The following is a 27516-nucleotide window of genomic DNA, read 5'->3' on the forward strand; positions in this document are numbered from 1 at the left end:
AGGAAGTGAGAGGTAAGTGTGGGGAGGTGAGGCTCTCTCGAACCTGTGTGTGTTGAGGGGTGAGTGGGGTATGATGGATGGGGGTGGGGGCTGTAACCTGGAACAAAGGGCTGCCAGAGGTAGCAGTGAGAAAATAGATGGGAAGAAGGCTGAGTTCTATTATTATTTAGAAAGGTGTTGCCTCTAGACTGTCTTTCCCTTCCCCTTCATTGTAGAAATGAACAGCAATGGCGCAGGCTACCATGTCTACTCAAAAGGTCTCCTGGGGCTCTGATGGCATTAGTGTAAAATGGTATGCCTGACTGTCCTTAGGGGATCAGGTTTCTGTTTCTTCTCCCCACCCACTCCAAATCCCCAGGTTGGCAGGTTTCAACCTGGAAGACCGTCTGTGCCCAGTGTGGTTTCTTCTTAAGAATTTAAATGTAAAACTGGCCAGAGGAGCTGCCTGTGGAATTCCCAGCGAATCTGAGCGAACAACAGAAGTACTGGTGTTCCTGGGGCTCATCTTCCCCTCTTACGCCGCTCGGGTTGAACACAGTGAGCCTGGTGACCATGAATATTATTACCAGACAGAATGACTGGTACCCCATAAAAACACTAGTTTGCAACCGAAATAGTCACATGACTAGTACAATTACTCTCAGAAAAGGAAACTAGGTGAATAACATCTACCATCTGATGGATAATTATTGGAAAAGATTGACCAGTAATTAAAAATAAGCATGACAAATATGTTTAAGATCAGGAAGATACTAGCAGTATAATGCAAGAACAAGGAAACGTAAAAACATAGAATCAAGTAGAAGTGTTAGGTATGAAAAATGTAAAAATAAAGAATACAGTAGACTGGATGATAGCTGAAGGTGTGTGGTTCATGAGCAGACTCATGAGCTGGAAGGTGACAGCGTCCAGCCCCTGAGAACGTAGCGTTAAATGATGAAGAGAGAGAACATAGAATAAAAGCCAAGAAGTATGAGACTTAGATGTAGGAGGGCTTCTAGCAAGATAAATAGGAATCCTAGGGGAGAGAATAAAAAAGGAAGAGGAAATATTTGAAGAAATAATTAAGATAAATTTCTCAGAATTAAAGACTAATGGAAAGCCTTAGACTAAAAGGGCTTAAAGATAGCTAAATATGGGTGAGAAGGAAAAAGCCACCATTAGACCCATTTACAGTGACAGATAATATCAAAGTCAAAGAAAAGATTCTAAAAGCTTCTAGTGACAAAGAGCAGATTGTCTATGAAGGAACAAGAATTAGATTGCACCAGCGTTGATCTTAAGATACTCGATTTCAAGAGGATAACAAAGTGATATTTTAAAAGTGTTAAAGGAAAAAGAACACTGAATCCACAGAGAACTTACATACAGCCAAAATGTGAGACATAATAAAGACCTCAGAAGTTTTGCTATGCCAGGATACACACTGAAAACACATTTGGAATAAATACTCAAAAAAGAAGAGACATTCAGGAAATATGAGAAATTCAAGAGATATGAGAGTTTTAAAACATAGCCCCCAAATTCTTTGACAGTCTTCCTAATGAATAGTGGGGTTTATATCCCTTGCCCTTGAAGCCAAGTGGGCTTGGAGCTGTTTGAATAGAGTATGGCAGAAGTGATGTCATGTGGCTCCTGAGGCTTCTCCCTCTCAGAGCCCAGTTGCCATGCTATATGAAGCCCAAGCCACCGGGACAGGCTGCATTGTAGGTGCTCTGGTAGACAGCTCCAGCTGAGTCCAACTTTTAGGTCTTCTAACCAAGGAACGTATGAATGAAGAAGTCTCCAGTTGATTCTGCATCCGGGTTTCTTAGTCACCCCCAGATATTCAAGTCTTCTTAGACATTGTACAGCAGAGATAAACCACCCTGCTGAGCTCTGTCCTAATTCCTGACCCTGTGAGCATAAGAAGATGGTGGTGGTTCTATGACACTAAGTTTGGGGTGGTTTGCTGTGCAGCAGTAGTGACTTGGAAAAGTTCATTACTGTTTTGAAAAAAAAGCCTAGGACTAAAGAAAAGGAAAAGTGTATCAATGATAACTCAGCACTAACATTTTTTATAATACCTAAGCAGTGGGGGTAGGTGGGAGTATATGTGTTATTAGGAGAAAGATATATCTTAATAATAGAAATACTAAGTTTGGAACTTAAGAGCAATCACCACAGAGCAAAATAGAATATACATATAACTTTTAAACAGTAGAAGAGAGCTTTATCCAACTAAAAGCACAGAAGGGGGAAAATTAAATATTGTATACTGTAAAGACAAACTATCAATAAGATGCAGAAATAGGGAGGGAGAAGGGGCTTAAGGGGCATTATGATGAGCGCACATAAGATAGATGGCTCACAGGGAAGGCAGTACAGCAGGGAGAAGACAAGTAGTGACTACATCATTACTCCACTGATGGACAGCGACTGCAGTGGGGTGTGGCGGGGACTGGATAATATGGGTGAATGTTGTGACCACATGTTGCTCATGTGAAACCTTCATAAGATTGTATATCAATGATACCTTAATAAAAAAAAGATGCAGAAATAACTCCCAGTATAATGGCAATTAACATAAATGGGCTAAGCTCATCAGTTAAAAGAAACCAGCAGATTGGATTATAAAAAAAACCAATACGTGGTTTGCAAAGATATACATAAAGTTGAATGAGATAGATTTAAAATAAAAGAATAGGAAAGGTACATTAGGCAAAACAAAAGAAAGTTGAGGTAACCATCTAAAGGCAAAAATAGAAGAAACGTATTTACTCATAGGGGAAAGGTGCAACATAAAACATATAGTCAACATAAATATATATGCTCCTAACAATGCAGCCTCAAAAGATACCAAGCAAAAAGTAAACAGCTAAGAGAAATAGATAAATCAATAAGTGTCATGGACATTTAACTACACTCCTTTCAGAAATGATAGAATGAATAGAGAGAAAAGTTTAGGTTTACCAGTTATCTCTATTTAACATAGTTCTGCCAGTACTGTAAGAAAAGAAAAAGAAATAATAGTGTTGAAGTTGGAAGAAGGGATACAATTGTTTTATCGACAGATGATTTGATTGTCTATCTGAAATAACAGAACCAGAAAATTAGTATATAATAAACAACTAGCATTGGACAGATTTGCCATAAAGGATAAATTATCAAAATCAGAAGCATTTCTTCCTGTATACCAGCAATAATCAATAGAAAATAATTTTAAAATAGATAAATTCACAATAGGAAAAAAACCACGAAATATTTAGAAATAACTAATGATGACTATATAGGACATTTGACAGGACAGATTTAAAACTAATAAAGGACATAGAAGGAAACTTAAATGATGAGGCATTTCATGCTCTTGGGTGCTTGTTATAATATGGAAAATGTCAGTGACCCCCAAATGCATAAATTTAGCATATATGAATCAAGATTCTTAATAGATTCTTTGAGGAACTTGAGATTTTTCTTCTAAAATGTATATGGAACAATAAAGGTCTGTGAACTGATGCATTAGCTATGGAAAATAAAAAAGAGTGGGGGTTTGCTCTACCAGATAATCAAACATATTAAAAGTCACAGTGTTTTTTTTTTTAAAGCATTGTTTTAGAACAAGAACTGAGAAATAGATCAAATAGAAGCTTGAGAAATGGGCTAATTATTTCATAAATAGTTTGGAGGAAGGTGCCTTGTTAGTGCAGTAGGCAGCATGTCAGTCTCCATAGTTTGGAGGAAAATGGCTACTATAATAGAAAAAAATACTGAATTTATATGTAACAGTGTCCATACAGATGACCTCTATTTGGTTCAATAGTTACTGAAATCTTAAGGATAAAACCAAAGTTAATAGAAGAAAATGTAGGAGAGTATCTTTCTCATCTAAAGCAGGAAATGATTAAACAAAATTTCAGATGCAGAAATCATGAGGCAAAACATTGGTGGCTTTGTTCATATCAAATAAAAGGCATTTTTCATGGAAGCTCAGTGATGAAGAAAAATGAGCAAAGCAAATGCTAAATATTTGGTAAATCTAAGTGAATATTGACTATAGAAAATAATAATACTATTACATAGATTTAAAATATAATTAAAATAACATGTAAGGAGGAAGGCAATGGAGTTAATCTTCTAAGGTTCTTATAATGTCCAGGAAGTACTGAAAGTACTACTTCAGATTAGAGATTAATACAATTCAAGGATGTGTCCTATAATCTCTGTGGGATGCTTTGAAAGAATAGCAGAAGAATCTATAACTCAAGATAATACAGGAAAATGATAAAAAAAATAAAAAATACTCCAAAAGAAGGTAAGAAAGGAAAGTAAAATAAAATGGATTAACAGAAATCAAATAGTGGTACATTTAAGCCCAAATATATAAGTAACTGTAAATAGACTAATGAAAAGACAGTGACTGTCAAGAAATAACAAGTGTTGATGAGGGTGTGGAGAAAAGGGAACACTTATGCACTATTAGTAGGAATGTAAATTGGTGCAGCCACTGTGGAAAACAGTATGAGCTTCCTCAAAATATTAAAAATAGAAATATATGACCCAGTAATTCCACTTACGGAAATTGAACAAAGAAAACAAAAACACTAATTTGAAAAGATACATGCACCCCTGTATTTATTGCAGTATTATTTACAATGACAAAGTATGAAACAACCTAGTTATGCATTGATAGATGAATGAATAAGAAGTGGTAAATATATACAACAGAATATTACTCAGCCATAAAAAAGAATGAAATCTTGCCTTTTGTGACATGAATGGACCTAAAAGATATTATGCTAAGTGAAATAAATCAGAGAAAAATATCATATGATTTCACTTACATGTGGAATCTAAAAAATAAAACATGAACAAAGAAAACAGAAATAGACTCCTAAACATGGAGAACAAACTGGTGGTTGCCTTGGGGGAGATGGGGAAGGGGAATGGGCAAAATTGATGAAGAGGATAAAGAGTTAACAATTATAAAATATAAGTAATGGGGATGAAAACATGTACAGTATAGACAATATAGTCAATATTTTAATATCTTTGGTGAGAGTTGGGAACTAATAGTGATCATTTTGTGATATATGTAATTTTTGAATCACTGTGTTGTACTCCTGAAACCAATGTAATACTATTTATCAACTATACTTTAAAAAAAAGAAATTGAAACCCAGTATGTATTGTTCCTATGAGAGACATCTTAAATATAGATATATAAATACTCAAAAAACAGAAGGATGGAAAAAGTCAAACCATGCCAAGGCTAACTGGAAATAAAGCTAATGTAGGCAGATGTCAGGCAAAGGTAAGATGCATTACTAGAGATAAAACAAGACATTTCATATTAATAAGAGTTAATCTAGCTGGAAAATAAAACCATTCTAAATGTGTATGCACCTCATAACATAATTTCAAAATATGAGAAGCAAAACTGATAGAGCCACAAGCAGCAGACAAGAGAAACCTAGTCATAGTAAAAGATTTTAATACACTTCAGTAACAGGATATGCAGACCCAAACAAATACAAACAAAATACAAAATACAAACAGTTACAAAACAGAAGAACTGAACAACACAGTTAACAAACTTGACCTAGTTGACACATATAGGATACTGCACCAAACAATGAGTAAACTCCATTTTTTTAAGTGCCTATGAAACAGTTACTGAAATATACCATATGCTGACTCATAGAACAAATCTTAATGTGTTTTGAGAATTGAAATTCTATAGATTTGATCAATGTGGAATTAAGGGTGGAACTAATTATGAAAAAAGTAATTTAAAAAAAGGTGAAGATCTCCCAGTATTTGGAAACTAAACGAATCACATTGAGATAAATTATGAGTCAGAAAAGAAATGATGAAAATTAGAAAATACCTTCAACTGATAGAGATACAACCTGCCAAAACTTTCAGGATGCTTAGGGGAAATTTATAGCTTTAGGAACATATATTAGAAGGGAAGAAAGGTTGAAAAATCAGTGATTTAAATATGTCTGAAAAAGCAAAAAAATAGAACAGAATAGCAAATTTAACCCAAAGAAAACAGAAGGAAGAAGATAATAAGAGTAAAAATTAATGAAATTGAAAACAAACATTCGAAGCAGGGAGTTTCAGCAAAATCACAAGTTGTTTCTTTGTAGAGAATAACATTGATAAACTCCTGACAAGACATATATAACTGACAAATGTCTTCATTTAGACCAAGAGTCAGAGTCAGCAAACTGCAGCTTGTGGACCAGAGCTGCCCAACTGCTTGCCTTTATCCAGCCTGTGAACCAAAAATAATACATACAGTTTTAAATGACTGAAAAATATTGGAAGAAAAATATTTAGTGATATGTGGAAATACTGTGAAATTCAGATTTTATTGTCCATAAATAAAGCCTTATTGGCAGGTGGTCATACTCGTTTTGTATTGACTTGTGGCTGCTTTCATGCTACAACACAGGAGTTGAGTGGTTGTGATAAAGGCCACATAGCTCACAAAACCTAAAATCCTGTCCTTTCCAGAAAAAGCTTCGACCTCTAAGTGGAACTGCAGACCAATAAGGTAAACAAGGAAAGATAAACCAGTAGAAAATGGGTGAAAAATTTGAACAACTACTTCACTGATCTCCAGGTAGCTACTCAACATTTGAAAATGGGGTCATTGTCACTAGTTTTCAGAGAAATTCAAGTAAAAGCCACTATGAGATACCACTGTACTCCACCAGAGTGACTACAGTTAAAGAGACTACAATACTAGGTGTTGGTTGGATGAGGAACATGAAAGACTCTAATATACTGAACTTAGGACTATAAATTGATAAAATTACTTTAGCACACTCTGAAGGAATCTGCTAAAATTGTGCAAAAACATATGATAAAATGGTTGTAGTCCTAGGAATATACTCAAGTATACTCATCATAAATGTATAAATGTATGCATCAAAAGGCACACAGTAATGTTCTCACTAGCTTTATTCACAGTAAATCAAAACTGAAATCAATTTAAAAATTCAGCAATAGAATGGATAAATCATGTTCTGATCATTCAGTAGCAAATTATCAGCAAAAAAAATCGACAGCCCACTGATACATTAAACAACGTGGGTAAATCTCACAAACACCATTGAAAGAAAGAAGCCAGGCACAATAGAATACATAACTGTATGATTCCATTTTTGTAAAGTTCAGAAATAGGCAAACCTAATCTATGTTGTTAGGAACCAGGATAACGATTACTTTGGGACATGGGCAGGGTACTGACTGGATGTTTCAACAGTGGGGTTTCTCATATTCTGTTTCTGTTCTGTTTCATAATCTGGGTGGTAGTTAAAATAATTTATGTACTGTTAATGTGTGTCACATGAGGTCTTTTTAAATGGTTTACAGGTAACAAGTCATTATGTACAAAAAAAATGGAAAATTTTATTTTGAAACTTATGCCATAACCGAAAGTATGTTTCTTTTTCTGATGAGGAAAGCAGTTTATGGGGAATGATTAGAGATTATTTATACATACACATATATATGTATATATATATATATACACATATATAAAATATTTATTTATATAACTATTTTTATATATGTAATTATACCTGTCTGACTTCTGTTATTTTTTTAAGGAGTCATAGTTACAGGAAATGCCATAGTGAGTGTTAATGCAGGAAAGGTTCTAAGTTCATTCCTCATCTGTTAAATATTTCAAATTTATTGTTTTGTCATTAACTCCTGGGATTTCTACACATGCTGTGACGTGAATTATCCCATTGTGTATTTCCTGTCATCTCACATTGTCAATAACACTTAAAATTGGTCATGAGGTTTTTTTAAACAAATTTTTCCTTTCTCTTAAAACACTCATAACAGTCTGTGATACACATCTTCCCTTCCCCCCAAAAAAGAAATTTTTCCATTTGTATTTCTGTGGGACAAATTGATAAATTCTAAATTGGCTACCTCCTTGTCTTTGGCAACACTCTTAACAAATCTAACAGTGAAGCTTTAAATTCCATCATCTTTCTCTGATGACACAAGCTCATGTCGTCCTGCTCCTGCTCTCTGATACCTGCCCACATTAAGATCTCCCTTTTATTGCCAGTCATCTTCATAATTTTATTTCCCTTTACTTTATGATGAGTTACAATATTCTGCTGTTGTTTATTAAACCCCATTTCTCTTGGCTTTAGGATAAAAAGCAAACTCCTTATGGCATATGTACGAAACAACCAAACCCTTCATACGAAGTCACCTTTTTCATTGTTAACCGAGAGGCACAATAGAGGGGCAGTGAAGGGCAGCTTCAGGCATTTCCCGCAGGCGCCTCAAATGTCACAGGTCCAGAGCTGAACTAAACATTCTTCCCTCAAAGTCTTTCTTCTCTGACTTTCTGTATCCCAGTAGTTCTACCACCTACGTATTCACTTGAGCTAGAAACGTGGGAGTCATTTTTTATCATTTCAGTCATTTATATTTCTTCCCACATCCAGTTTATTAGATGCGCTTTCTCCTTGCTTTTACTTTTCAAATTCAGTTCATCTCTTTCCTAGATGACTGCAGTAGTCTCCTTACTGGTCTCTTTTTCTAACCTGGTTCCTCTTAAGATCCATTCTTCAGACCTTAGAGTCATAAAAGTGGTTGAAATCCTTTAATTAAACACTTGGAAAAATAATTTCAGTGCATCGTATAAGTGGCACTTAAATAAGTTAACAAGAACCAAATAAATGACTCAGTTGAAAAAAGGGGAAAGATAAAATAGTCTGTTTACAAAAATGAGATGAAAATGGACAATTGACCTGAAAAGAGTTGAGCCTCACTAGCAGTAGAAGAAATGCTGATTGAAGTAGCCCTTTTTTGGCCTATAGGTAAAGTTTAAAATAATAACCTACTCTTGGCAAAATTACAGTAAAAAGAGGATTATCATACTTTGCTGGTAGTAGTACAAATTGATGTTAACCTTTTTGGAGGACATTTTGGTAATATAGTCAAAAGCCTTAAAACTTGCACATCTTTTGACCAGCAATTGCACTTACATAGTTTGTTTTAATGAAATAACCCAGGATGTGTGCAATGATTTATGCATAGAAGTTGCAATGATATGTATTTATTGGAGTGATCTATATTTAATAGAAAAAATTATAAACCACCAAAATGGCCAACAATAGGTGATTGGTTAAAGAAATTATGGTTTATACATATTATCAGAATACTAGAGTCCAACAAAAACATTTTTAGAAGATTATAAAATGACAAGATTAAGTGCTTTGAACATACTAAATGAGTAAAAATAATATTCCAAAGCAACATGTAAGAGGTATGATTTCTGTCATAAAGTTATGGTATAAATTGAGTCATATCCTTTGACTTTGTTTTAAAAATAATCAGGTCAATTAGCAAGAAGCCTTATGTATCTTCCTCTTGAGGTCTTCTCCCTGTAATTTTCAAAATACTGCTATTTATCTTGAAGGGGTCATTTTCTTCTAAATGCCAAGTACAGACCTAGAGTCTGAGTCTGATCAGTCCAGTATTGCCATTGCTTGTCAACGTATTTTAATTTCAAGGGCAACAGGCTAGCTGCTTAGAAACTCCATGCATTTCTTTGTTTTGTACTATCCCTTCTGCCTAGAATCTTCCTCTTTCCACCCTCCTGCCTGGCTTTTCTCAGAAATCTCTGTAACTCAGTATCCTTACTCTCATCCCTTGCACCCATCCTCTCCCCACCTCTTTCCATCAGCTGCTCTTTAATTTGCACACACACCTCTTTAAATCGCACATACCTATCTTTCTCACTTTACCTGTCACATTTAACTTTTTCTTCAGATTGTGTTTCTTTCTTTCCTACCAAACTGAATGCCTTGAGGGACTAGACTGGGTCCTGTCAACTTTTAGAACCTTAGCACCTAATGTAGTACCTGACACTACATATTTGACAGTGAATGGATAAACTGTTAAAACATTTTTATAATATGCTTATCTGTATCCAGAGTATTTCACAATTTCACTATAAACAACATTTTTGAAGCCATTGCTGTAAATTAAAATATTTACGATTATTTTACAACTCTATGTTGGGACCTGAATTATTTATATTTGTAATTCTTACCACATCAGTGATCATGTTAGCTTTCAGATAAATTTAAGGTTTTATCAGCTTGAAGTAATTTTCTAGTAGTCATGTAAATTTATCCTTAACCACAATAGCCTCATTTCTATGGTAACTAATCACCTTCAGGAGAGAACCTGTAGGTAGTCTAGAAAAGATGAGGAATTTCCACATAAAATGAAATATGACATTAGGTTAGCACGTAGATTTATCTGGAATACAGATGCACGGTTTCTTACGGTGAAAATGTTGCCCAGTAGCCCGAAGATTCTGCCTGTTTGCTGTTTGTGCATTAGTCAAAATGCGGCCTGAGAAGAACCCAGCTTCACTGACTTTATGTCACCAAATGACCCCAATCAGGAGGAAGCTTTAAGGGACAAAAAAGAAGGAATTCTGGTAGAGAAATGGATCCCAGGATTCCTGTAAGACCACTTGCAGAGGTGAGCACTGTACTTCGTAGAAGGACTATGGCATGATGGAAAGACAGATGGTTTGGGAAGCATATCCCTGTTTTGCAGTCTCTATCCATGAGATCTTGGCAAATTAGTTTACTCGATCTTTACTTTCCTTGTTTGTAAAATGAGGTGAGAATGCTTTCTTTGTGGTGGTGATGTGAGGAAGATGCCGAGTACAGTACCTGGTGCATTGTAGGCATTTAGTAAATACTGCCATGGCCAAGGTCCCTGAGGGGCAAAGAATCTTTCCTTTCTGTCTGAGTCCTCTTCATTTGACTCTACTTTCTTTGGTTTCTTTTTTTGCCTGTTTACCTAAATTCTGTTTCCTGCTTGGGCGGATCTATTCAGCTCAACATCTCAGATGACTTTGTTTTGGTTTTGACCCAGGCCACCAGCCATCAGATGACCCTTGTCCATGTTTTGTGTTCCATGAGCAAAGCCAGTCACACTGCACTCTTGTGACCAGTCTAGCTTCTTAGGCTGTTACCTAGTCTGTGCATGCTATACTCCTGCTTGTCTGGGACAGCAGGTAGGACAAAATGTTAATAAACATTGTTTATCTGTATTTGAAGAATTGCAATTTTAAGGCAAAGTCATGCCCCTCTATCCCAGACATAAATGAGGAGGTTTGTCTGTCATTCTTGGCATTACTCTACTTCCTAGGTTATCTGTTTTGACCTCTGAATTTCAAGTTTAGCCCACTCTGTGTCTCTTAATTCATTAATTTTAGCATTCTTTTCTTGAATCTGTTATATAGTATTTTAAATGTGTTCCATATAGTACTTGATATCTTACTTTTATTGAACTGTATTTACTGCAAGGGGCGCCATCAAATTTACCAGATTTGGTGAAGGAATCCATGCTAGGAAGAATTTTAGTACTTTTAGACATATTGTAAGTAAGTTTCTTGTATTCCTTTGAATCTCTTAAGCTTCCCATTCTCTTCTTAACTTTAGTTCTCTTCCTTTTTCTTCATTAAAGAGATGATAGCCAGAATTGGAAACAATAGGAAAAGTGGAGCAGTTTTATGAATTAAAAAATTCACCCTTCCTTACTAAAAATTGAACTCAAAAGCTCCAGAATGGGCAGTGGAAAAATAATCTCCTAGTGAGAAGAAATCTAGGACAGGTCTCCTCTTCACTGCAAATTTCTTTCCTATTTATCCACTCCCACCCCCCTACCATTGTTTTATTGTTGACACTTACAGGTAAACCCAGTTTACACACAGGAGTGGGACCTTGCTCCAATAGGAATATCATCTTTCACTGTAGCACAGTTACCCTTAGTTTATCTAACAGCTACTGCCTTGTGATCCAGATTCTGAGAACAACTGCCAAAAAGCTAAATGAGACAAAATCTGTTCTGCTCTTTCTAAATTCCCATTGTAACATTTTATGCATCCTTTTGCCTTGCGAAATTTCTTAGGTTCAAATCCTGTGTGGTTCCCAAACTTCTTTTTTGCTCTGGGAACTCAAGTAAAATCTTAGTTTGGAAGCCAGAAATTTAAAATAGGTAAACATGAAACTACTCTGATGGAAGATAGGCAGGGTGGGGGTAGAATCTTCATACCCCATCCCCACCATTGCTTTTTTACTTTTTTCTTGTCCATGATTACAGATACAGTATTTCAGTGACTATCTTCAGAGTAATAGCAAAGACATTTTTCAAGCAATATTTTTTCACTACCTCTACTACAAATGGGGCAGAGGGCAGAATCCAGTATCACTGGACATAGAATGGCAAATAGGATACAGCCCTCAGCACTAAGGGTACGGTAGGTGGCACAGAGAAGCAAATTAGGCATTTCTAGCCCAAGGTGATAAAAGTTGAAATATTATGTGTCAACTACGTCTCTGAGACTCATTCTTGTCCAGTTGATTTCAGTGATTCTTATTCAGAAAATAGAAGAAAAAAAGTGACATTGATATTTTTAATAGATAAATTTATCCCTTGAGTTCTTGATCTTACATTATGAATTAGAAATGTATTAAGTCCAAACTTGTGCACTACTTGTTGGTGAGAGTGTATAGAGTGTATAGCTGATGTAAAAAACAGTATGGTGGTTCCTCAATAAATTAAAAACAGAAACACCATAGGATCCAGGACTTCTGCTTCTGGGTCTCCAGGCGATAAATTGTCTGCTCATGTTCACAACAACTAAAACATTAGAAGTAACCCAGGTAAGTGTTCATTGACATATATGAATAGACAAGCAAAGCATGGTATGTGCATACAGTAGAATATTATTCAGTCTTGGAAGGAAATTCTGCACATGCCTATGACATGGATGAACTTTGAGGACATTATGCTAAGTGAAATAAGCCATTTACAAAAAGACAAATACCGTATGATTGCAGTTATATGAGATATTTAGAGTAGTCAGACTCAGGCAGAAAGTAAAAGGATGGTTGCCACGGGCTGGAGGGAGTGGGGAGTTACTGTTCAATGGGCACTGAGTTTCCGTTTTACAGGATGAAAAGATCTCTGGGGATGGATGGTGGTGATGGATGCCTGACAGTGTGCATGTACTTAACGCCACTGAACTATATACACTTACAAATGGTAAAGATAGTAACTTTTGTTTAATTTACCACAATTTTAAAAATTGAGGGGAAAAGTATATAGTAACAAGTCACTGTCTGTCTCTTTATTTGCCAGTTTCACAGTTACAACTGTGAGATAACCGTTAGGCCGGTTTTGTTTACATCCTTCTGTGCATCGTTAGTTATCTCTCTCCCTTTCAAATTCCCATCTGTATGACACTGTCTTCTCTTAGAACGTCATACCTTTCTTACTTTACATTTTATTAGGCACATGTCTTTATTCTCTGTCTTCCTCTCAGCATTCAGTAAAGTATCTTTGTAGTTTAGTAGTTCCTCATTAAATATTTGTTTAATAATTGATCAAATGGATGAGCTTTGTGGTCCTGGAATGTACAAGAATTGGGGTACTCTGTCTATATAAAATGATAATAATGTATAGTCATCTCCTTTATAGAACCCTAATAAAGGGTTCTCACACTTTAGCATAGCTGGGAATAATCTGGGAAGCTTGTTAAGATGCACATTTTATGGCCTTTTGGAATTCTCAAGCATGTGGCATGAAGCCCAACACTCAACATTTTTCCAAGTATCTTTGGATAGCTCTGCAAATAGACTTTGGATCTCACTTGGAAAAACATTGTTCTAAGTCATTTGTTTGCTGCTACAAGGCTGAGAAAGAGAGTTTGCATGTAGAGTTCAGTTATTTAGGGAGTATTTCTAATGTACTTTATACAGTGCCAAGTAGAAATAACCAAACTTGAGGCCTCCATACCTTTTCCATCTAGATGTGGTACACAATTAATGTTCATCCTGACAATACTGGGACATCATACAAAGATAAACTATGTTCAATCTTGTGGAAGGGGATCATATATTTAGGAAAGTTTTTTGTGAATTCTTCAAAAAAAAATTGTTTAAATCATTTAAGGATCCTGAGAACTCCAACTTTGAGAAACATTGCATCACAATTAAACTCTGTGATCACAGAACCAACTTGTTAACTTAAACACAAATGGTGAGTACTGAGATTACATGCTTATTAAGATTTAAAAAATTTTTTTTATTAAGGTATGATCAATATACACTCTTGTGAAGGTTTTACATGAAAAAACAATGTGGTTATTACATTTACCCATATTATCAAGTCCCCACCCACATCCCAATGCAGTCACTGTCCATCAGTGCATCAAGGTGCCAGAGATCCACTATGTCCCTTCTCTGTGCTGCACTGTTCTCCCCGTGATCCCCACACCATGTGTACTAAACATAATACCCCTCAGTCCCCTTCTCCCTCCCTTCCCACACCCCTCCCCTTTGGTAACCACTAGTTCATTCTTGGAGTCTCTAAGTCTGCTGCCATTTTGTTCCTTCAGTTTTGCTTCATTGTTATACTTCACAAATGAGGGAAAACATTTGGCATTTGTCTTTCTCTGCCTGGCTTATTTCACTGAGCATAATGTCCTCCAGCTTCATCCATGTTGTTGCAAGTGGTAAGATTTGTTTCTTTCTTATGGCTGAATAGTATTCCATTGTGTATATGTACCACATCTTCTTTACCCATTCATCTACTGATGGACACTTAGGTTGCCTCCATATCCTGGCTATTGTAAAAAGTGCTGCAATAAACATGGGGGTGCATATGTCTTTTTGAATCTGAGAGGTTGTATTCTTTGGGTATATTCCAAGGAGTGGGATTCCCGGGTCAAATGGTATTTCTATTTTTAGTTTTTTGAGGAACCTCCATACTGCTTTCCACAATGGTTGAACTAGCTTACATTCCCACCAGCAGTGTAGGAGGGTTCCCCTTTCCCCACATCCTCACCAGCATTTGTTCTTAGTCTTTCTGATGCTGGCCATCCTTACTGGTGTGAGGTGACATCTCATTGTGGTTTTAATTTGCATTTCCCTGATGATTAGTGATGTGGAGCATCTTCTCATGTGTCTGTTGGCCATCTGAATTTCTTCTTTGAAGAACTGTTTATTCATATCCTCTGCCCATTTGTTAATCAGGTTATTTGCATTTTGGGTGTTGAGGTGTGTAAGTTCCTTATATATTTTGGATGTTAACCCCTTGTCGGATATGTCATTTACAAATATATTCTCCCATACTGTAGGATGCCTTTTTGTTTTGTTGATGGTGTCCTTTGCTGTACAGAAACTTTTTAGTTTGATGTAGTCCCATGAGTTCATTTTTTGCTTTTGTTTCCCTTTCTCGAGGAGATGGGTTCAGGAAGAAGTTGCTCGTGCTTATATTCAGGAGATGTTTGCCTGTGTTTTTTTTCTAAGAGTTTTATGGTTTCATGACTTACATTCAGGTATTTGATACATTTTGAGTTTACTTTTGTGTATGGGGTTAAACAGTAATCCAGTTGTGTTCTCTTGTATGTAGCTGTCCAGTTTTGCCAACACCAGCTGTTGAAGAGGCTGTCATTTCCCCACTGTACGTCCATGGCTCCTTTATCATATATTAATAGACCATATATGCTTGGGTTTATATCTGGGATCTCTAGTCTGTTCCACTGGTCTGTGGCTCTGTTCTTGTGCCAGTACCAAATTGTCTTGATTACTGTGGCTTTGTAGTAGAGCTTGAAGTTGGGAAGTGAGATCTCCCCTGCTTTATTCTTCCTTCTCAGGATTGCTTTGGCTTTCGAGGTCTTTTGTGGTTCCATATGAATTGTAGGACGATTTTCTCTAGTTCATTGAAGAATGCTTTTGGTATTTTGATAGGAACTGCATTGAATCTGTAGATTGCTTTAGGCAGGATGGCCATTTTGACAATATTAATTCTTCCTATCCATGAGCACGGGATGTGTTTCCATTTATTGGTATCTTCTTTAATTTCTCTTAAGAGTGTCTTGTAGTTTTCAGAGTCTAGGTCTTTCACTTCCTTGGTTAGGTTTATTCGTAGGTATTTTATTCTTTTTGATACAATTGTGAATGGAATTGTTTTCCTGATTTCTCTCTCTGATAGTACATCATTAGTGTATAGAAATGCCACAGATTTCTGTGTATAACTTTTGTATCCTGCAGCTTTGCTGAATTCAGATATTAGATCTAGTAGTTTTGGAGTGGATTCTTTAGGGTTTTTTTTATGTACAATATCACGTCATCTGCAAACAGGGACAATTTGACTTCTTCCTTGCCAATCTGGATGCCGTTTATTTCTTTGTGTTGCCTGATTGCCATGGCTAGGACCTCCAGTACTATGTTGAATAAAAGTGGGGAGAGTGGGCATCCTTGTCTTGTTCCTGATCTTAAAGGAAAAGCTTTCAGCTTCTCACTGTTAAGTATAATGTGGGCTGTGGGTTTGTCATATATGGCCTTTATTATGTTCAGGTACTTGACCTCTATACCCATTTTATTTAGAGTTTTTATCATGAATGGATGTTGAATTTTGTTGAATGCTTTTTCAGCATCTGTGGAGATAACCATGTGGTTTTTGTCCTTCTTTTTGTTGATGTGGTGGATGATGTTGATGGATTTTCAAATGTTGTACCATCCTTGCATCCCTGGAATAAATCCTACTTGGTTATGATGGATGATCTTTTTGACGTATTTTTGAATTCGGTTTGCTAATATTTTGTTGAGTATTTTTGCTTCTATGTTCATCTGGGATATTGGTCTTTAATATTCTTTTTTTTTTTTTTTTTGGTGTCTTTGCCTGGTTTTGGTATTAGAGTGATGCTAGCCTCATTGAATGAGTTTGGAAGTATTCCTTGCTCTTCTATTTTTTGGAAAACTGTAAGGAGAATGGGTATTAGGTCTTCACTAAATGTTTGATAAAATTCAGCAGTGAAGCCATCTGGTCCAGGAGTTTTGTTCTTAGGTAGGTTTTTGATTACCAATTCAATTTCGTTGCTGGTAATTGGTCTGTTCAGATTTTCTGTTTCTTCCTTGGTCAGCCTTGGAAGGTTGTCTTTTTCTAAGAAGTTGTCCATTTCTTCTAGGTTATCCAGTTTGTTAGCATATAATTTTTCATAGTATTCTCTAATAATTCTTTGTATTTTTATGGTGTCCGTAGTGATTTTTCCTTTCTCATTTCTGATTCTGTTTATGTGTGTAGACTCTCTTTTTTGCTTGATAAGTCTTGCTAGGGATATATCTATTTTGTTTATTTTCTTGAAGAACCAGTTCTTGCTTTCATTGATTCTTTCTATTGTTTTATTCTTCTCTATTTTATTTATTTCTGCTCTAATCTCTATTATGTCCCTCCTTCTGCTGACTTTGGGCCTCATTTGTTGTTCTTTTTCTAGTTTCATTAATTGTGATTTTAGACTGCTTATATGGGATTGTTCTTCTTTCTTGAGGTAGGCCTGTATTGCAATATACTTTCATCTTAGCACAGCCTTGGCTGTGTCTCACAGATTTTTGCGGTGTTGAATTATTGTTGTCATTTGTCTCCATATATTGCTTGATATCTTTTTTTATTTGGTCATTGATCCATTAGTTATTTAGGAGCATGTTGTGAAGCCTCCATGTGTTTATGGGATTTTCCATTTTCTTTGCATAATTTATTTCTAGTTTCATACCTTTGTGGTCTGAGAAACTGGGTGGTACTATTTCAATCTTTTTGAATTTACTGATGCTCTTTTTGTGGCCTAGTATATTATCTATTCTTGAAAATGTTCCATGTGTACTTGAAATGAATGTGTATTCTGGTGCTTTTGGGTATAGAGTTCTGTAGATGTCTATTAGGTCCATCTGTTCTATTTTGTTGTTCAGTGCCTCTGTCTCCTTACTTATCTTCTGTCTGGTTGATCTGTCCTTCAGTGTGAGTGGAGTGTTGAAGTCCCCTAGAATGAATGCATTGCATTCTATTTCCCCTTTTAATTCTGTTAGTATTTGTTTCACATATGTGGGTTCTCCTGTGTTGGGAGCATAGATATTTCTAATGGTTATGTTTTCTTGTAGGTCTGACCTCTTTATCATTATGTAATGTCCTTCTTTGTCTCTTGTTACTTTCTTTGTTTTGTAGTCTATTTTGTCTGATAGAAGTATTGCAACTCCTGCTTTTTTCTCTCTGTTAGTTGTGAAATATCTTTTTCCATCCCTTCACTTTTAGTCTGTGTATGCCTTTGGGTTTAAAGTAAGTCTCTTGTAGGCAGCATATGGATGGGTCTTGTTATTTTATCCATTCAGTGACTCTTTGTCTTTTGATTGATGCATTCAGACCATTTATATTTAGGGTGATTATCAATAGGTATGCACTTATTGCCACTGCAGGCTTTAGATTCGTGGTTACCAAAGGTTCAAGTTTAATTTCCTTACTATCTAAGAGTCTAACTTAACTCACTTAATATGCTGTTACAAGCACAATCTAAAGGTTCTTTTCTTTTTCTCCTCTTTTTTCTTCCTCCTTCAGTCTTTATATATTAGGTATCATATTCTGTATTCTTTATCTATCCCTTGATTGACTTTGGGGATAGTTAAATTAGTTTTGCATTTTCTTAGTAATTAGCTGTTCTACTTTCTTTACCGTGGTTTTATTTCCTCTGGTGACAGCTATTAGACCTTAGGAACACTTCTGTCTATAGCAGTCCCTCCAAAATAGACTGCAAAGATGGTTTGTGGGAGGTAAATTCTCTCAGCTTTTGCTTATCTGGAAATTGTTTAATCCCCCTTCAAATTTAAATAATAATCTTGCCTGATAAAGTATTCTTGGTTCCAGGCCCTTCTGCTTCATTACATTAAATACATCATGCCACTCCCTTCTGGCCTGTAAGGTTTCTGCTGAGAAGTCTGATGTTAGCCTGATGGATGGGCTTTCCTTTGTCTGTGATCTTATTTCTCTCTCTAGCTGCTTTTAATAGTCTGTCCTTATCCTTGATCTTTGACAATTTTATTACTATATGTCTTGGTGTTGTCTTCCTTGGGTCCCTTGTGTTGGGAGATCTGTGAATCTCGGTGGCCTGAGAGACTATCTCCTTCCCCGGATTGGGGAAGTTTTCAACAACTACCTCCTCAAAGACACTTTCTATCCCTTTCTCTCTATCCCTTCTTCTTCTGGTATCCCTATAATGCGAATATTGTTCCGCTTGGATTGGTCACACAGTTCTCTCAATATTCTTTCATTCTTAGAGATCCTTTTTTCTCTCTGTGCCTCAGCTTCTTTGTATTCCTCTTCTCTAGTTTCTATTTCATTAATCGTCTCCTCCACCGTATCCAACCTGCTTTTATTACCCTCCATTGTACTCTTCAATGACTGGATCTCCGACCTAAATTCATTCCTGAGTTCTTGGATATCTTTCCATACGTACATTAGCATCTTGATGATTTTTATTTTGAACTCCCTTTCAGGACGAGTCATAAGGTCCATGTCATTTAAATCTTTCTCTGGAGTTATATTAATTTTACTCTGGACCAGGTTCCTTTGGCGTTTCATGTTGTATATGGCGCCCTCTAGTGTCCAGAATCTCTACTCTGGAGTTGCTCAGCCCCTGAAGCAATGTCGGGGATCGCAGGGGAGCAGTATTGGTGCCTAGGGGGAGGGAAGAGCTGTTTCCTGCTTCCTGGCTGCTATGCCTGTCTCCACTGCCTGAACCAGTGGGCCAAGCACACAGGTATAAGCTTTTGTCCCAGAGCAGCCGGATATGGATCACTGCTTTCCACACGCGGCTGGAATCTCAGTGTCTCCAGGAATTCTAGCTGTATTAGCTTTCCAACCCCGTAATCATGCGAGTATCATGAAAGCACTATGAAATGTAGGTTTGTGCTCCCAGAGCAGTTTTCCAGAGCTAGGTATTTAGCAGTCCCAGGCCTTCCACTCCCTCCCTGTTCCATTTCTCTTCCTCCCGCCAGTGAGGTGTGGTGGGGAAAGGGCTTGGGTCCTGCTGGGCCACAGCTTTGGTACATTACCCTGTTCCATGAGGTCTTCTCCTTTCTCCAGGTGTGTGCAGTCTGGCGCTGACCTCTTTCCTGTTGCTCTTTCAGGATTAGTTGCACCAACTTTATTTTCTAATTATATACAGGTTTAGGAGGAAGCTTCTGTCTCTCCTCTCATGCCACCATCTTTAATCCATGCTTATTAAGATTTTATGTTATAAACATTTAAAAGCTAAATTTTAAACTCATGCATTAAATACAGAGGTAGCAGAAAATAGATTTATGAACTCCTACCAGAGAAGCAATGGTATTGAATATCCTTGAGAAACTTGAGAATCCTTGAAAAAATTCTCAGCCTGAACATCTAATTTTCTGATAATGCTGATTAATGGAATTTTTAGAATTCAAGTAACCTTTAGTTTCAACAAATTTGCATGGAGCGCTTATTATGTTATAGGCCTCTAGGGTTTCAAAAGTAACGAGACAGTGATGGTCTAATAGTGGAGAGAACTGGGAGCCTATGGGACAGGAATAGCTTCTTTAAGGAAATGTTTTTAGTTAAGATCAGAAGGATGAGTACCTTTGAGGGGCAGGGTTGAGGAAATGCTGGAGATGTGGGGATGGAAGGGTAGAAATACAGGTTCAAGGTCGTGTAGCAACTTTGTTGTAATGTTGCTTCATAGTTATGATTTCACCTATTTCACTTGAAGATTCAGGAAAACCTGTTCACCTTCATTGGAACAACAAGCTTTCTCAAGAAATGTTGGTGGGTTCTCATGTATTTTTGCCTATAGAAGTTGAGCCAGTACTTACAGAAGACTTGTGATAAGACTGTCAGACAACATCGTTGAAGGGATTTCAGGCTGTTAAATGCTTAGTTTTTATTTATTGGATTGATTTTTTTTAAAGAAAATACATGTAATTTTGTGAATTATTAAAAAGAACCTTAAGAACATCAAGCATGCAGTTTAATATAAAATGGACAACATTGCTTTATGTTTCTGCTTAAGAGCTTTTTAAGAATTTCAGTGTTTATACCATTAAAACCAAACAATAAAAACTCCAATTCAGAGCTAATGTGAATGAAAACTGTTACACTCTTCCAAATAACAAAATAATGAAGTAACCTTGAAACATTGGTGTCAGCCCTATACTGTTTTCTCTTTGAATTGACTGGGAATTTCGAGCATTATTTAACAGTGATAGAATTAAGTGCTGTTGCCAGTAAAAGAATTCTGCAAGTATAATATGTTTTAGTATTAAATTCTATTTGTACTTAGCAATTAAAATTATACTTGTAGTGATAACGGTATTAGAAGGGATAGGGAGCTGTCAAAAAGAATTTGAAGCTTAATTATCTCTTTGGTAATGAAATGCGTAATCTTCCATTACTTCACTTATTTCCTTATGGTAATTGACTCATTTGCTCTCTGGTTATCAATTTAACTTCCCAACCACAAACATCTGCTCTTACATTGTGTTTAATTGGTGTGAATACTATCTACAGAGAAGTTAAAATCCAGAGAACATTTTAAAGGCATTATTTTATAATTCATGAAAGGGAAGAGTAAATAATGAATTGAACATTGTTTGTGATGATTTTTTTAATAGTCTTTGTGAAAATCTGTTTACTAAAGATGCATACTAAAATTATATTAATTGGATTTTTTTTAAAAGAGAATTTGCTGTGTTTTTTCCAGTCTGCCTTAAGAGGTGCCTCAGTCCTTTAGACTCAAGGAATATGTCAATTCTTACATGGTACCGTAGTGGTTAAGATTGCAGGCTTTGAAGGTAGAAGAAGATTTTTTAGTATGGTTATTATTTAATCTAAGTAAGAGGTGTGGGGGCAAATTGTGTATGTTTGCTTACAATTTTTAAAATGGCATGATAAACCATAAAAATTTTTATGTAGTGGAAGGGTTGGATATAGGAAAATAGGGTTTTTAGAAGCAGGACTTGTTTGGATATACCTTGTTTTCCTAGATTCTGCAACTCCTAGAAAGAGACAGTAAAATGAAACAAATGACTCTCAATGTGTATCTAGTGGGTAGTATAGCTGCACCGAAAATTACAATTCCAAGTGAAAGTTACTATTCCACCTAAATATAAAATAGTAATTGGATTATATATACCTCATGGAATATGCTGCAAGACAAAAAAACCTGCAAAACTCTTCAGCTGTTGTTATGTTGGTGGTAAAAGAGTTGGTATTCTTACTCTGAAACTACTGATTATAAAATAAAGCATTTGAGTAATTAAGTTGGTGTCATTGAGAACAGATTTTTTTGATCGAGGTATAGTTGATGTACAATACTGTATTGGTTTCAAATACACAACATAGTGATTCAAGAGACAGTAGTCTACATTATTAAATGCTCACCCTAAGTAGTGTAGTTACTGAGTTACCATCAATCTGGAATGATGTTACAGTACTGTTGACTATATTCTCTATGCTCTACTTTTGTCCCCATGGCTAATTTACATGTGATTGAGATTTTGTGCCTCTTAATCCCCTTTATCTATTTCATCCACCCACCCCAATAGTAACCACCAATCACTTAGTGTCTATGAGTCTATGGCTGTTTTGTTTTGTTTTTAGAGTCCACATATAAGTGAAATCATAGGGTATTTGTCTTTCTCTGCCTGGCTTTTTTCACTTGGCATAATATCCTCTAGGTCCATCCATGTTGCAAATGGCAAGATTTTCTTTTTTATGGCTGAATAATATTCCATTGCATATATGTACTACGTCTTTATCCATTCATCTATTAATGAACACTTCCATATCTTGCCTATTGTAAATACTGCAATAAACATGAGAGTACATATATCCTTTTGAATCTGTGATTTTGTTTTCTTCAGATAAATTCCTAGAAGTGGAATTACTGGCTCATATGGTATTTGTTTTTAGTTTTTTGAGGAACCTCCATACTGCTTTCCACAGTGCCTGCACCAATTTACACTCCCACCAACAGTATAGGAGGGTTCCCTTTTCTCTACATCCTCGCCAACACATGTTATTTCTTTTCTTTTGGATTGTGGACATTGTAACTGGTGTGAGGTGATGTATTATTGTGGTTTTGATTTGCATTTCCCCTCATGATTAGCAATGTGGAGCATCTTCTCATGTGCTTGTTGGCCATCTGTATGTCTTTTTATGTTCAGGACCTCTGGCCATTTTTTAATCAGGTTATTTGTTTTTTAGGTGTTGAGGTATATGAATTCTTTATATATTTTGGATATTAGCCCCTTTTCAGATATATCATTTGTGAATATATTCTCCCATACTGTCGGTTGCCTTTTTATCTTTGTTGATGGTGTCCTTTGCTGTACAGAAGCTTTTTAGCTTAATCTAGTCCTACTTGTTTATTTTTGCTTTTGTTTTCCTTACCTGGGAAGATGGGCCCACAAAAAGCATTGCTCATGCTTATGTTTAAGAGATTCCTGCCTATGTTTTCTTCTAAGAATTTTATGGTTTCATGTTTTATACTTAGGTCTTTAATCCATTTAGAATTTATTTTTGTGTATGATATTAGCAGTCCAATTTTATTCTCTTGTATGTAGCTGTCTAGTTTTCCCAATGCCATTTATTGAAGAAACTGTCTTTTCCCCATTATCTATTCTTGCCTTCTTTATCATATATCAATTGACTATATATGCATAGGTTTATTTCTGGGCTTTCTATTTAGTTTCATTTGTCTGTGCATTTATCTTGTGCCAGTACCATACTGTTTAATTACTGTAGCTTTGTAGCATGGCTTGAAATTAGGGAGTGTAGTATCGGAGCATAATGCCCTCAGCTTTGTTCTTCTTTCTCAAGATAGCTTTGGATTTTCAGGGTCTTTTGTGGTTCCATACAAATTTTAGGATTCTTTGCTATAGTTGCATGAAAAATATCCATGGTATTTTAATAGAGAACAGACATTTTTGTCATAAGATAAAAGAGATACAGATGTATAGTTAATAAGATCCAGTTAAAACCTATAGACCTGAATTTAATTGGAAATTACTAGAATGAAATCATGATGCATTTTATATTTAAAAAGCACATAATTCCTGGCTTTGTCAGGGTTTGAAAAGACTGACTTCAATTTTGAGAAATGTTCCACTGTGGGTAAAATGCTATCAAAGAGCATACATGCTACAGAGAAATCGTTTGTGAAAGGAAAATTAAAATTTCTTAACTAGTAAAAGGTGTTTTAACTACTAATAGGAATAAAACAGACTCTAAAGAATACAGAAATTGTAAATATAAGGATCAACGACCACCTCTGAAGCTGAGGAAGATAATCCAAAACAGGAACAAACTTGGAAAGGGCGTCCCTACCCAAGATTGTGATTTACTCATTGAGAGGGTGTGTGTAGGCTGTCGCCAGAGGATACAGCTGCGGCCCGTCTGGCCTACAGGAGACCAGCTTCTGGATGCGGCCAGCCTGAGCCTGGTGTGTGGGTGCCACCTGCTGGGGTGCCATGGGCCTTACCAGGAATGGGAGGAAATTGCCCAGTGGGATGCCGTGCGTTGGAGCTGGGACGCTGGAGGCTGTCCGGTGGGTCAGAGCTGTGTACAGATAGCCACCTGCTTGAATAAGCTGGAGAAGCTAGAGACTAAGCAAAGAAAGTCGCAGGAGGGCGGTCACCGGTTGGGTCTCCCACGTACTTCCCAGCTGCCACACTGTAGAGGCCAGAAGAGCACTCCCCAGCCTCAAAGATCCGCCTTTCCCTCTGCTGTACCTCGCCGTGTCCCCCCAGCGCCCTTTATCAACAAAGTCGAATCTTGTACCAGCTGGCAAAGGCCCACATCCATTATTACAAGCAAGAGTGGATTTAGAGCTGAGAGGTCATAAGTTGATAACTGGCATTATGTAAAAAGCTCTTACATATAGATAAAAAAATTATGAGCACTCTAATTGAAAAAATGGCAGAGTATGTGTATAGATAATTCACACAAGAGTAAATATAAATGGTTTATCAGTGTTTGAAAAGATACTCAAATTATTGATTTCCTTGATTTCGTCTAGTTGTACAGACATTCTTTTTTATTTTATTTTTTGGCAACCCCCCACCCCTCCAACTTTGTACATAACAGGCAATATCCAAAGACTTTGGAAACAAAATAGAACTATTTTGGTACAGCCACACAACACAGGAGCAGGACCTTGATTTTAGTATTACTAAATTTTAGTATTACTAGATTTTCGTATTCCTTTTTTTTATTAAGGTATCATTGATATACACTCTTATGAAGGTTTCACAAGAAAAACAATGTGGTTGCTACATTCACCCATGTTATCTAGTCCCCCCCAGACCCCACTGCAGTCACTGCCCATCAGTGTAGTGAGACGCCACAGAGGCACTGCTTGTGTACAGGCTTTATCTTTTCTTGATCTTCCATATCGCTGTGAGTGTGTGTTGCTTCTTAAATGCACACATTGTTTTTCTCCTGCCTCCAGCTGCTTACCTGGGGTTCTGCCTGCTCTCCATACTCTTTCTCTTCATTCACCCAAAGTACAAAGCTAGTCCAGACTTGCTCTGGGGACCTGCTCTGTTCTAGCCAGTGCAATAGGCAAGAAACTGAAAAAAGGAAAACAGATTGTGAAGGAAGAAATAAAGCTGTTTCTATTCACAGACAATATGAGTGTCTGTGTGGATAATCCAAGTACTGCCCATAAAAAGCTGCTATGACTACTGGGGGACTTCAGCATAGGCATTGACCTTTTATCAAAGGTCAGTATAAAGAAATCAGTTTCACTTCTACATGCTAGCAGTGGACAACTGGAAACAAAAAATTTTTAAGTACCACTTATTTCAAAATCTTGAAATATTTAGGGATACACCCAACAAAGTATGAACAAGATTTGTGTATTGAACTCTATAAAACATGGATGAGTGAAAACTAAAGATCCAAATAAATGGACAGATAAACCACGTTAATGGAAGGAAGCATCAGTATCATTAAGATGTCAAGTTGCTACAGATTCCACACAATCCCAATCAAAATCCCAGCAGGCTGGGTATATTTTATATCAACTGTAAAAAAAAGTAAAAAGCTGCTGCTTGTCATCCTTCCTGTTTTTCAAATAGAGCCTGGCCTGTAGTGGCGCTTGCGTTGGTGTGGGCCTTGCTGCTTCGTCTTAGGGAGTTCCTGGACATTTGAGACTTTCAGACAACGATCAGTAAGACCCCTTGTCTAGGATCTTGTATAGCACATTGCAGCATTGCAGCATCTGTGGGAAGGTGGGCTAGCTGATCTGATTTTACCCTTCTAATTCAAGATCTCACTGGATCTGTTACTTGTTAAGTCAGTGATTTAAAACGTTGGGGAAGGGGCAATAATGGAATGATTGAATGAATATTCGGGCTTTTTCAAATGCATTTAACTTTTCCCCAAAAGAGTTACTTTTCTTCCCACCCTTAAAAACCGATGCCTATAATGAGGGATGTTATAATGGGATTGTGTTGTGAGTGAACCATTAAAGGCTTCTTATGTGACATTTGTATTAGTTCACTTTTTGCCCTTGGTTACTCATCAAGCTGACTGAAAAGGAGGATAATGTCAGTCCTTTCAGCTCTTTTTGAATTTTAATTATGAGTCTTCCAAAGTTGTATAAATCTTAGGAAATAGTCTTTAATATTAATTTTTAAACAGCTTAGAACATTCATATTTTTAATTACTTTACTGTAGTCAACTTAGTAAATATTTCTCAATAAGGAAAATCAAAGTATAATTATTCTTCCAGTAAATTATACCAGAACATCACTTTTTAAAGATAATGTCTTCCTACTTGACACATATTTGAAATACGTATTTGTTACATGCTTTTGTAAAAATGCATGAAAGCCTCAAATAGGTAAAAAATCCCATGAATTCTGTTACTTAAAAAAATTCCTTCAAATATGAATACCTTTTTAAATTTTCATTAATATCTGAATTTCCTTTCTGTTTTAAAGCCCAGCCTGAATTCCTGAAGCAGCCTACTAATATATATGCTCATGAATCTATGGATATTGTATTTGAATGCGAAGTGACTGGGAAACCAACTCCAACTGTGAAGTGGGTCAAGAATGGGGATATGGTTATTCCAAGTGATTACTTTAAGATTGTAGTAAGTATTTTCAAAGGACACTTATCTCTGAAACCTTTAAATGTCTTTACATGTAATGACCAAGAGATCTGTTACCATATATATACCAGTTTATGTACTGCACATTAAGATAAAAAAAATTCACATCTAGTGTAATCTCTTCATTGGCTTGTGAGAAAGCTGAGCCCAGAAATATCTTGGTAGCTTATTATATAAGATCACATAGCAAATCAGTGGTCAAACTAAGCCTAAAGTCCTGATCTCCTGAGCAACTCTTCAGTCCTACTCAAACGGAATAGCACTTTAATACACAGCTGCCACCATTTGCTGGGCATTACTATCCTGTGAGTGCATGCGTGGGCACCAGTTGTCTTCATAGCTCTCTATTCAAGGAGCAGAAATCTGTCATTCGTATACTGATGCCTAAGCCCTTCAAAATAAGTATGACCCATTGTTGGACAACTGTTGTGACAATAAATACAAAGATTTTTTTAAAAAGTAAATGCAAAAGTAAATAATTAGTGCTAAATGTATTT

General features: G+C 36.3%; 1 protein-coding gene across 12 annotated transcripts in view; it reads left to right on the forward strand.

Moving 5' to 3' along the window:
• NEO1 (neogenin 1) overlaps positions 1-27516 on the forward strand; it is a 248829-nt gene that overhangs the window by 96488 nt on the left and 124825 nt on the right. For all 12 annotated transcript variants that reach the window (XM_073212155.1, XM_073212151.1, XM_037010124.2 and 9 more), the window contains exon 6: positions 26847-27001. In XM_073212155.1, the coding sequence (XP_073068256.1) occupies positions 26847-27001 (155 nt within the window). The remainder of the gene's footprint in view (positions 1-26846; positions 27002-27516) is intronic.

The sequence above is a fragment of the Manis javanica genome, chromosome 8 (assembly GCF_040802235.1).
Source record: "Manis javanica isolate MJ-LG chromosome 8, MJ_LKY, whole genome shotgun sequence".
NCBI classification, from domain to species: Eukaryota; Metazoa; Chordata; class Mammalia; order Pholidota; family Manidae; genus Manis; species Manis javanica.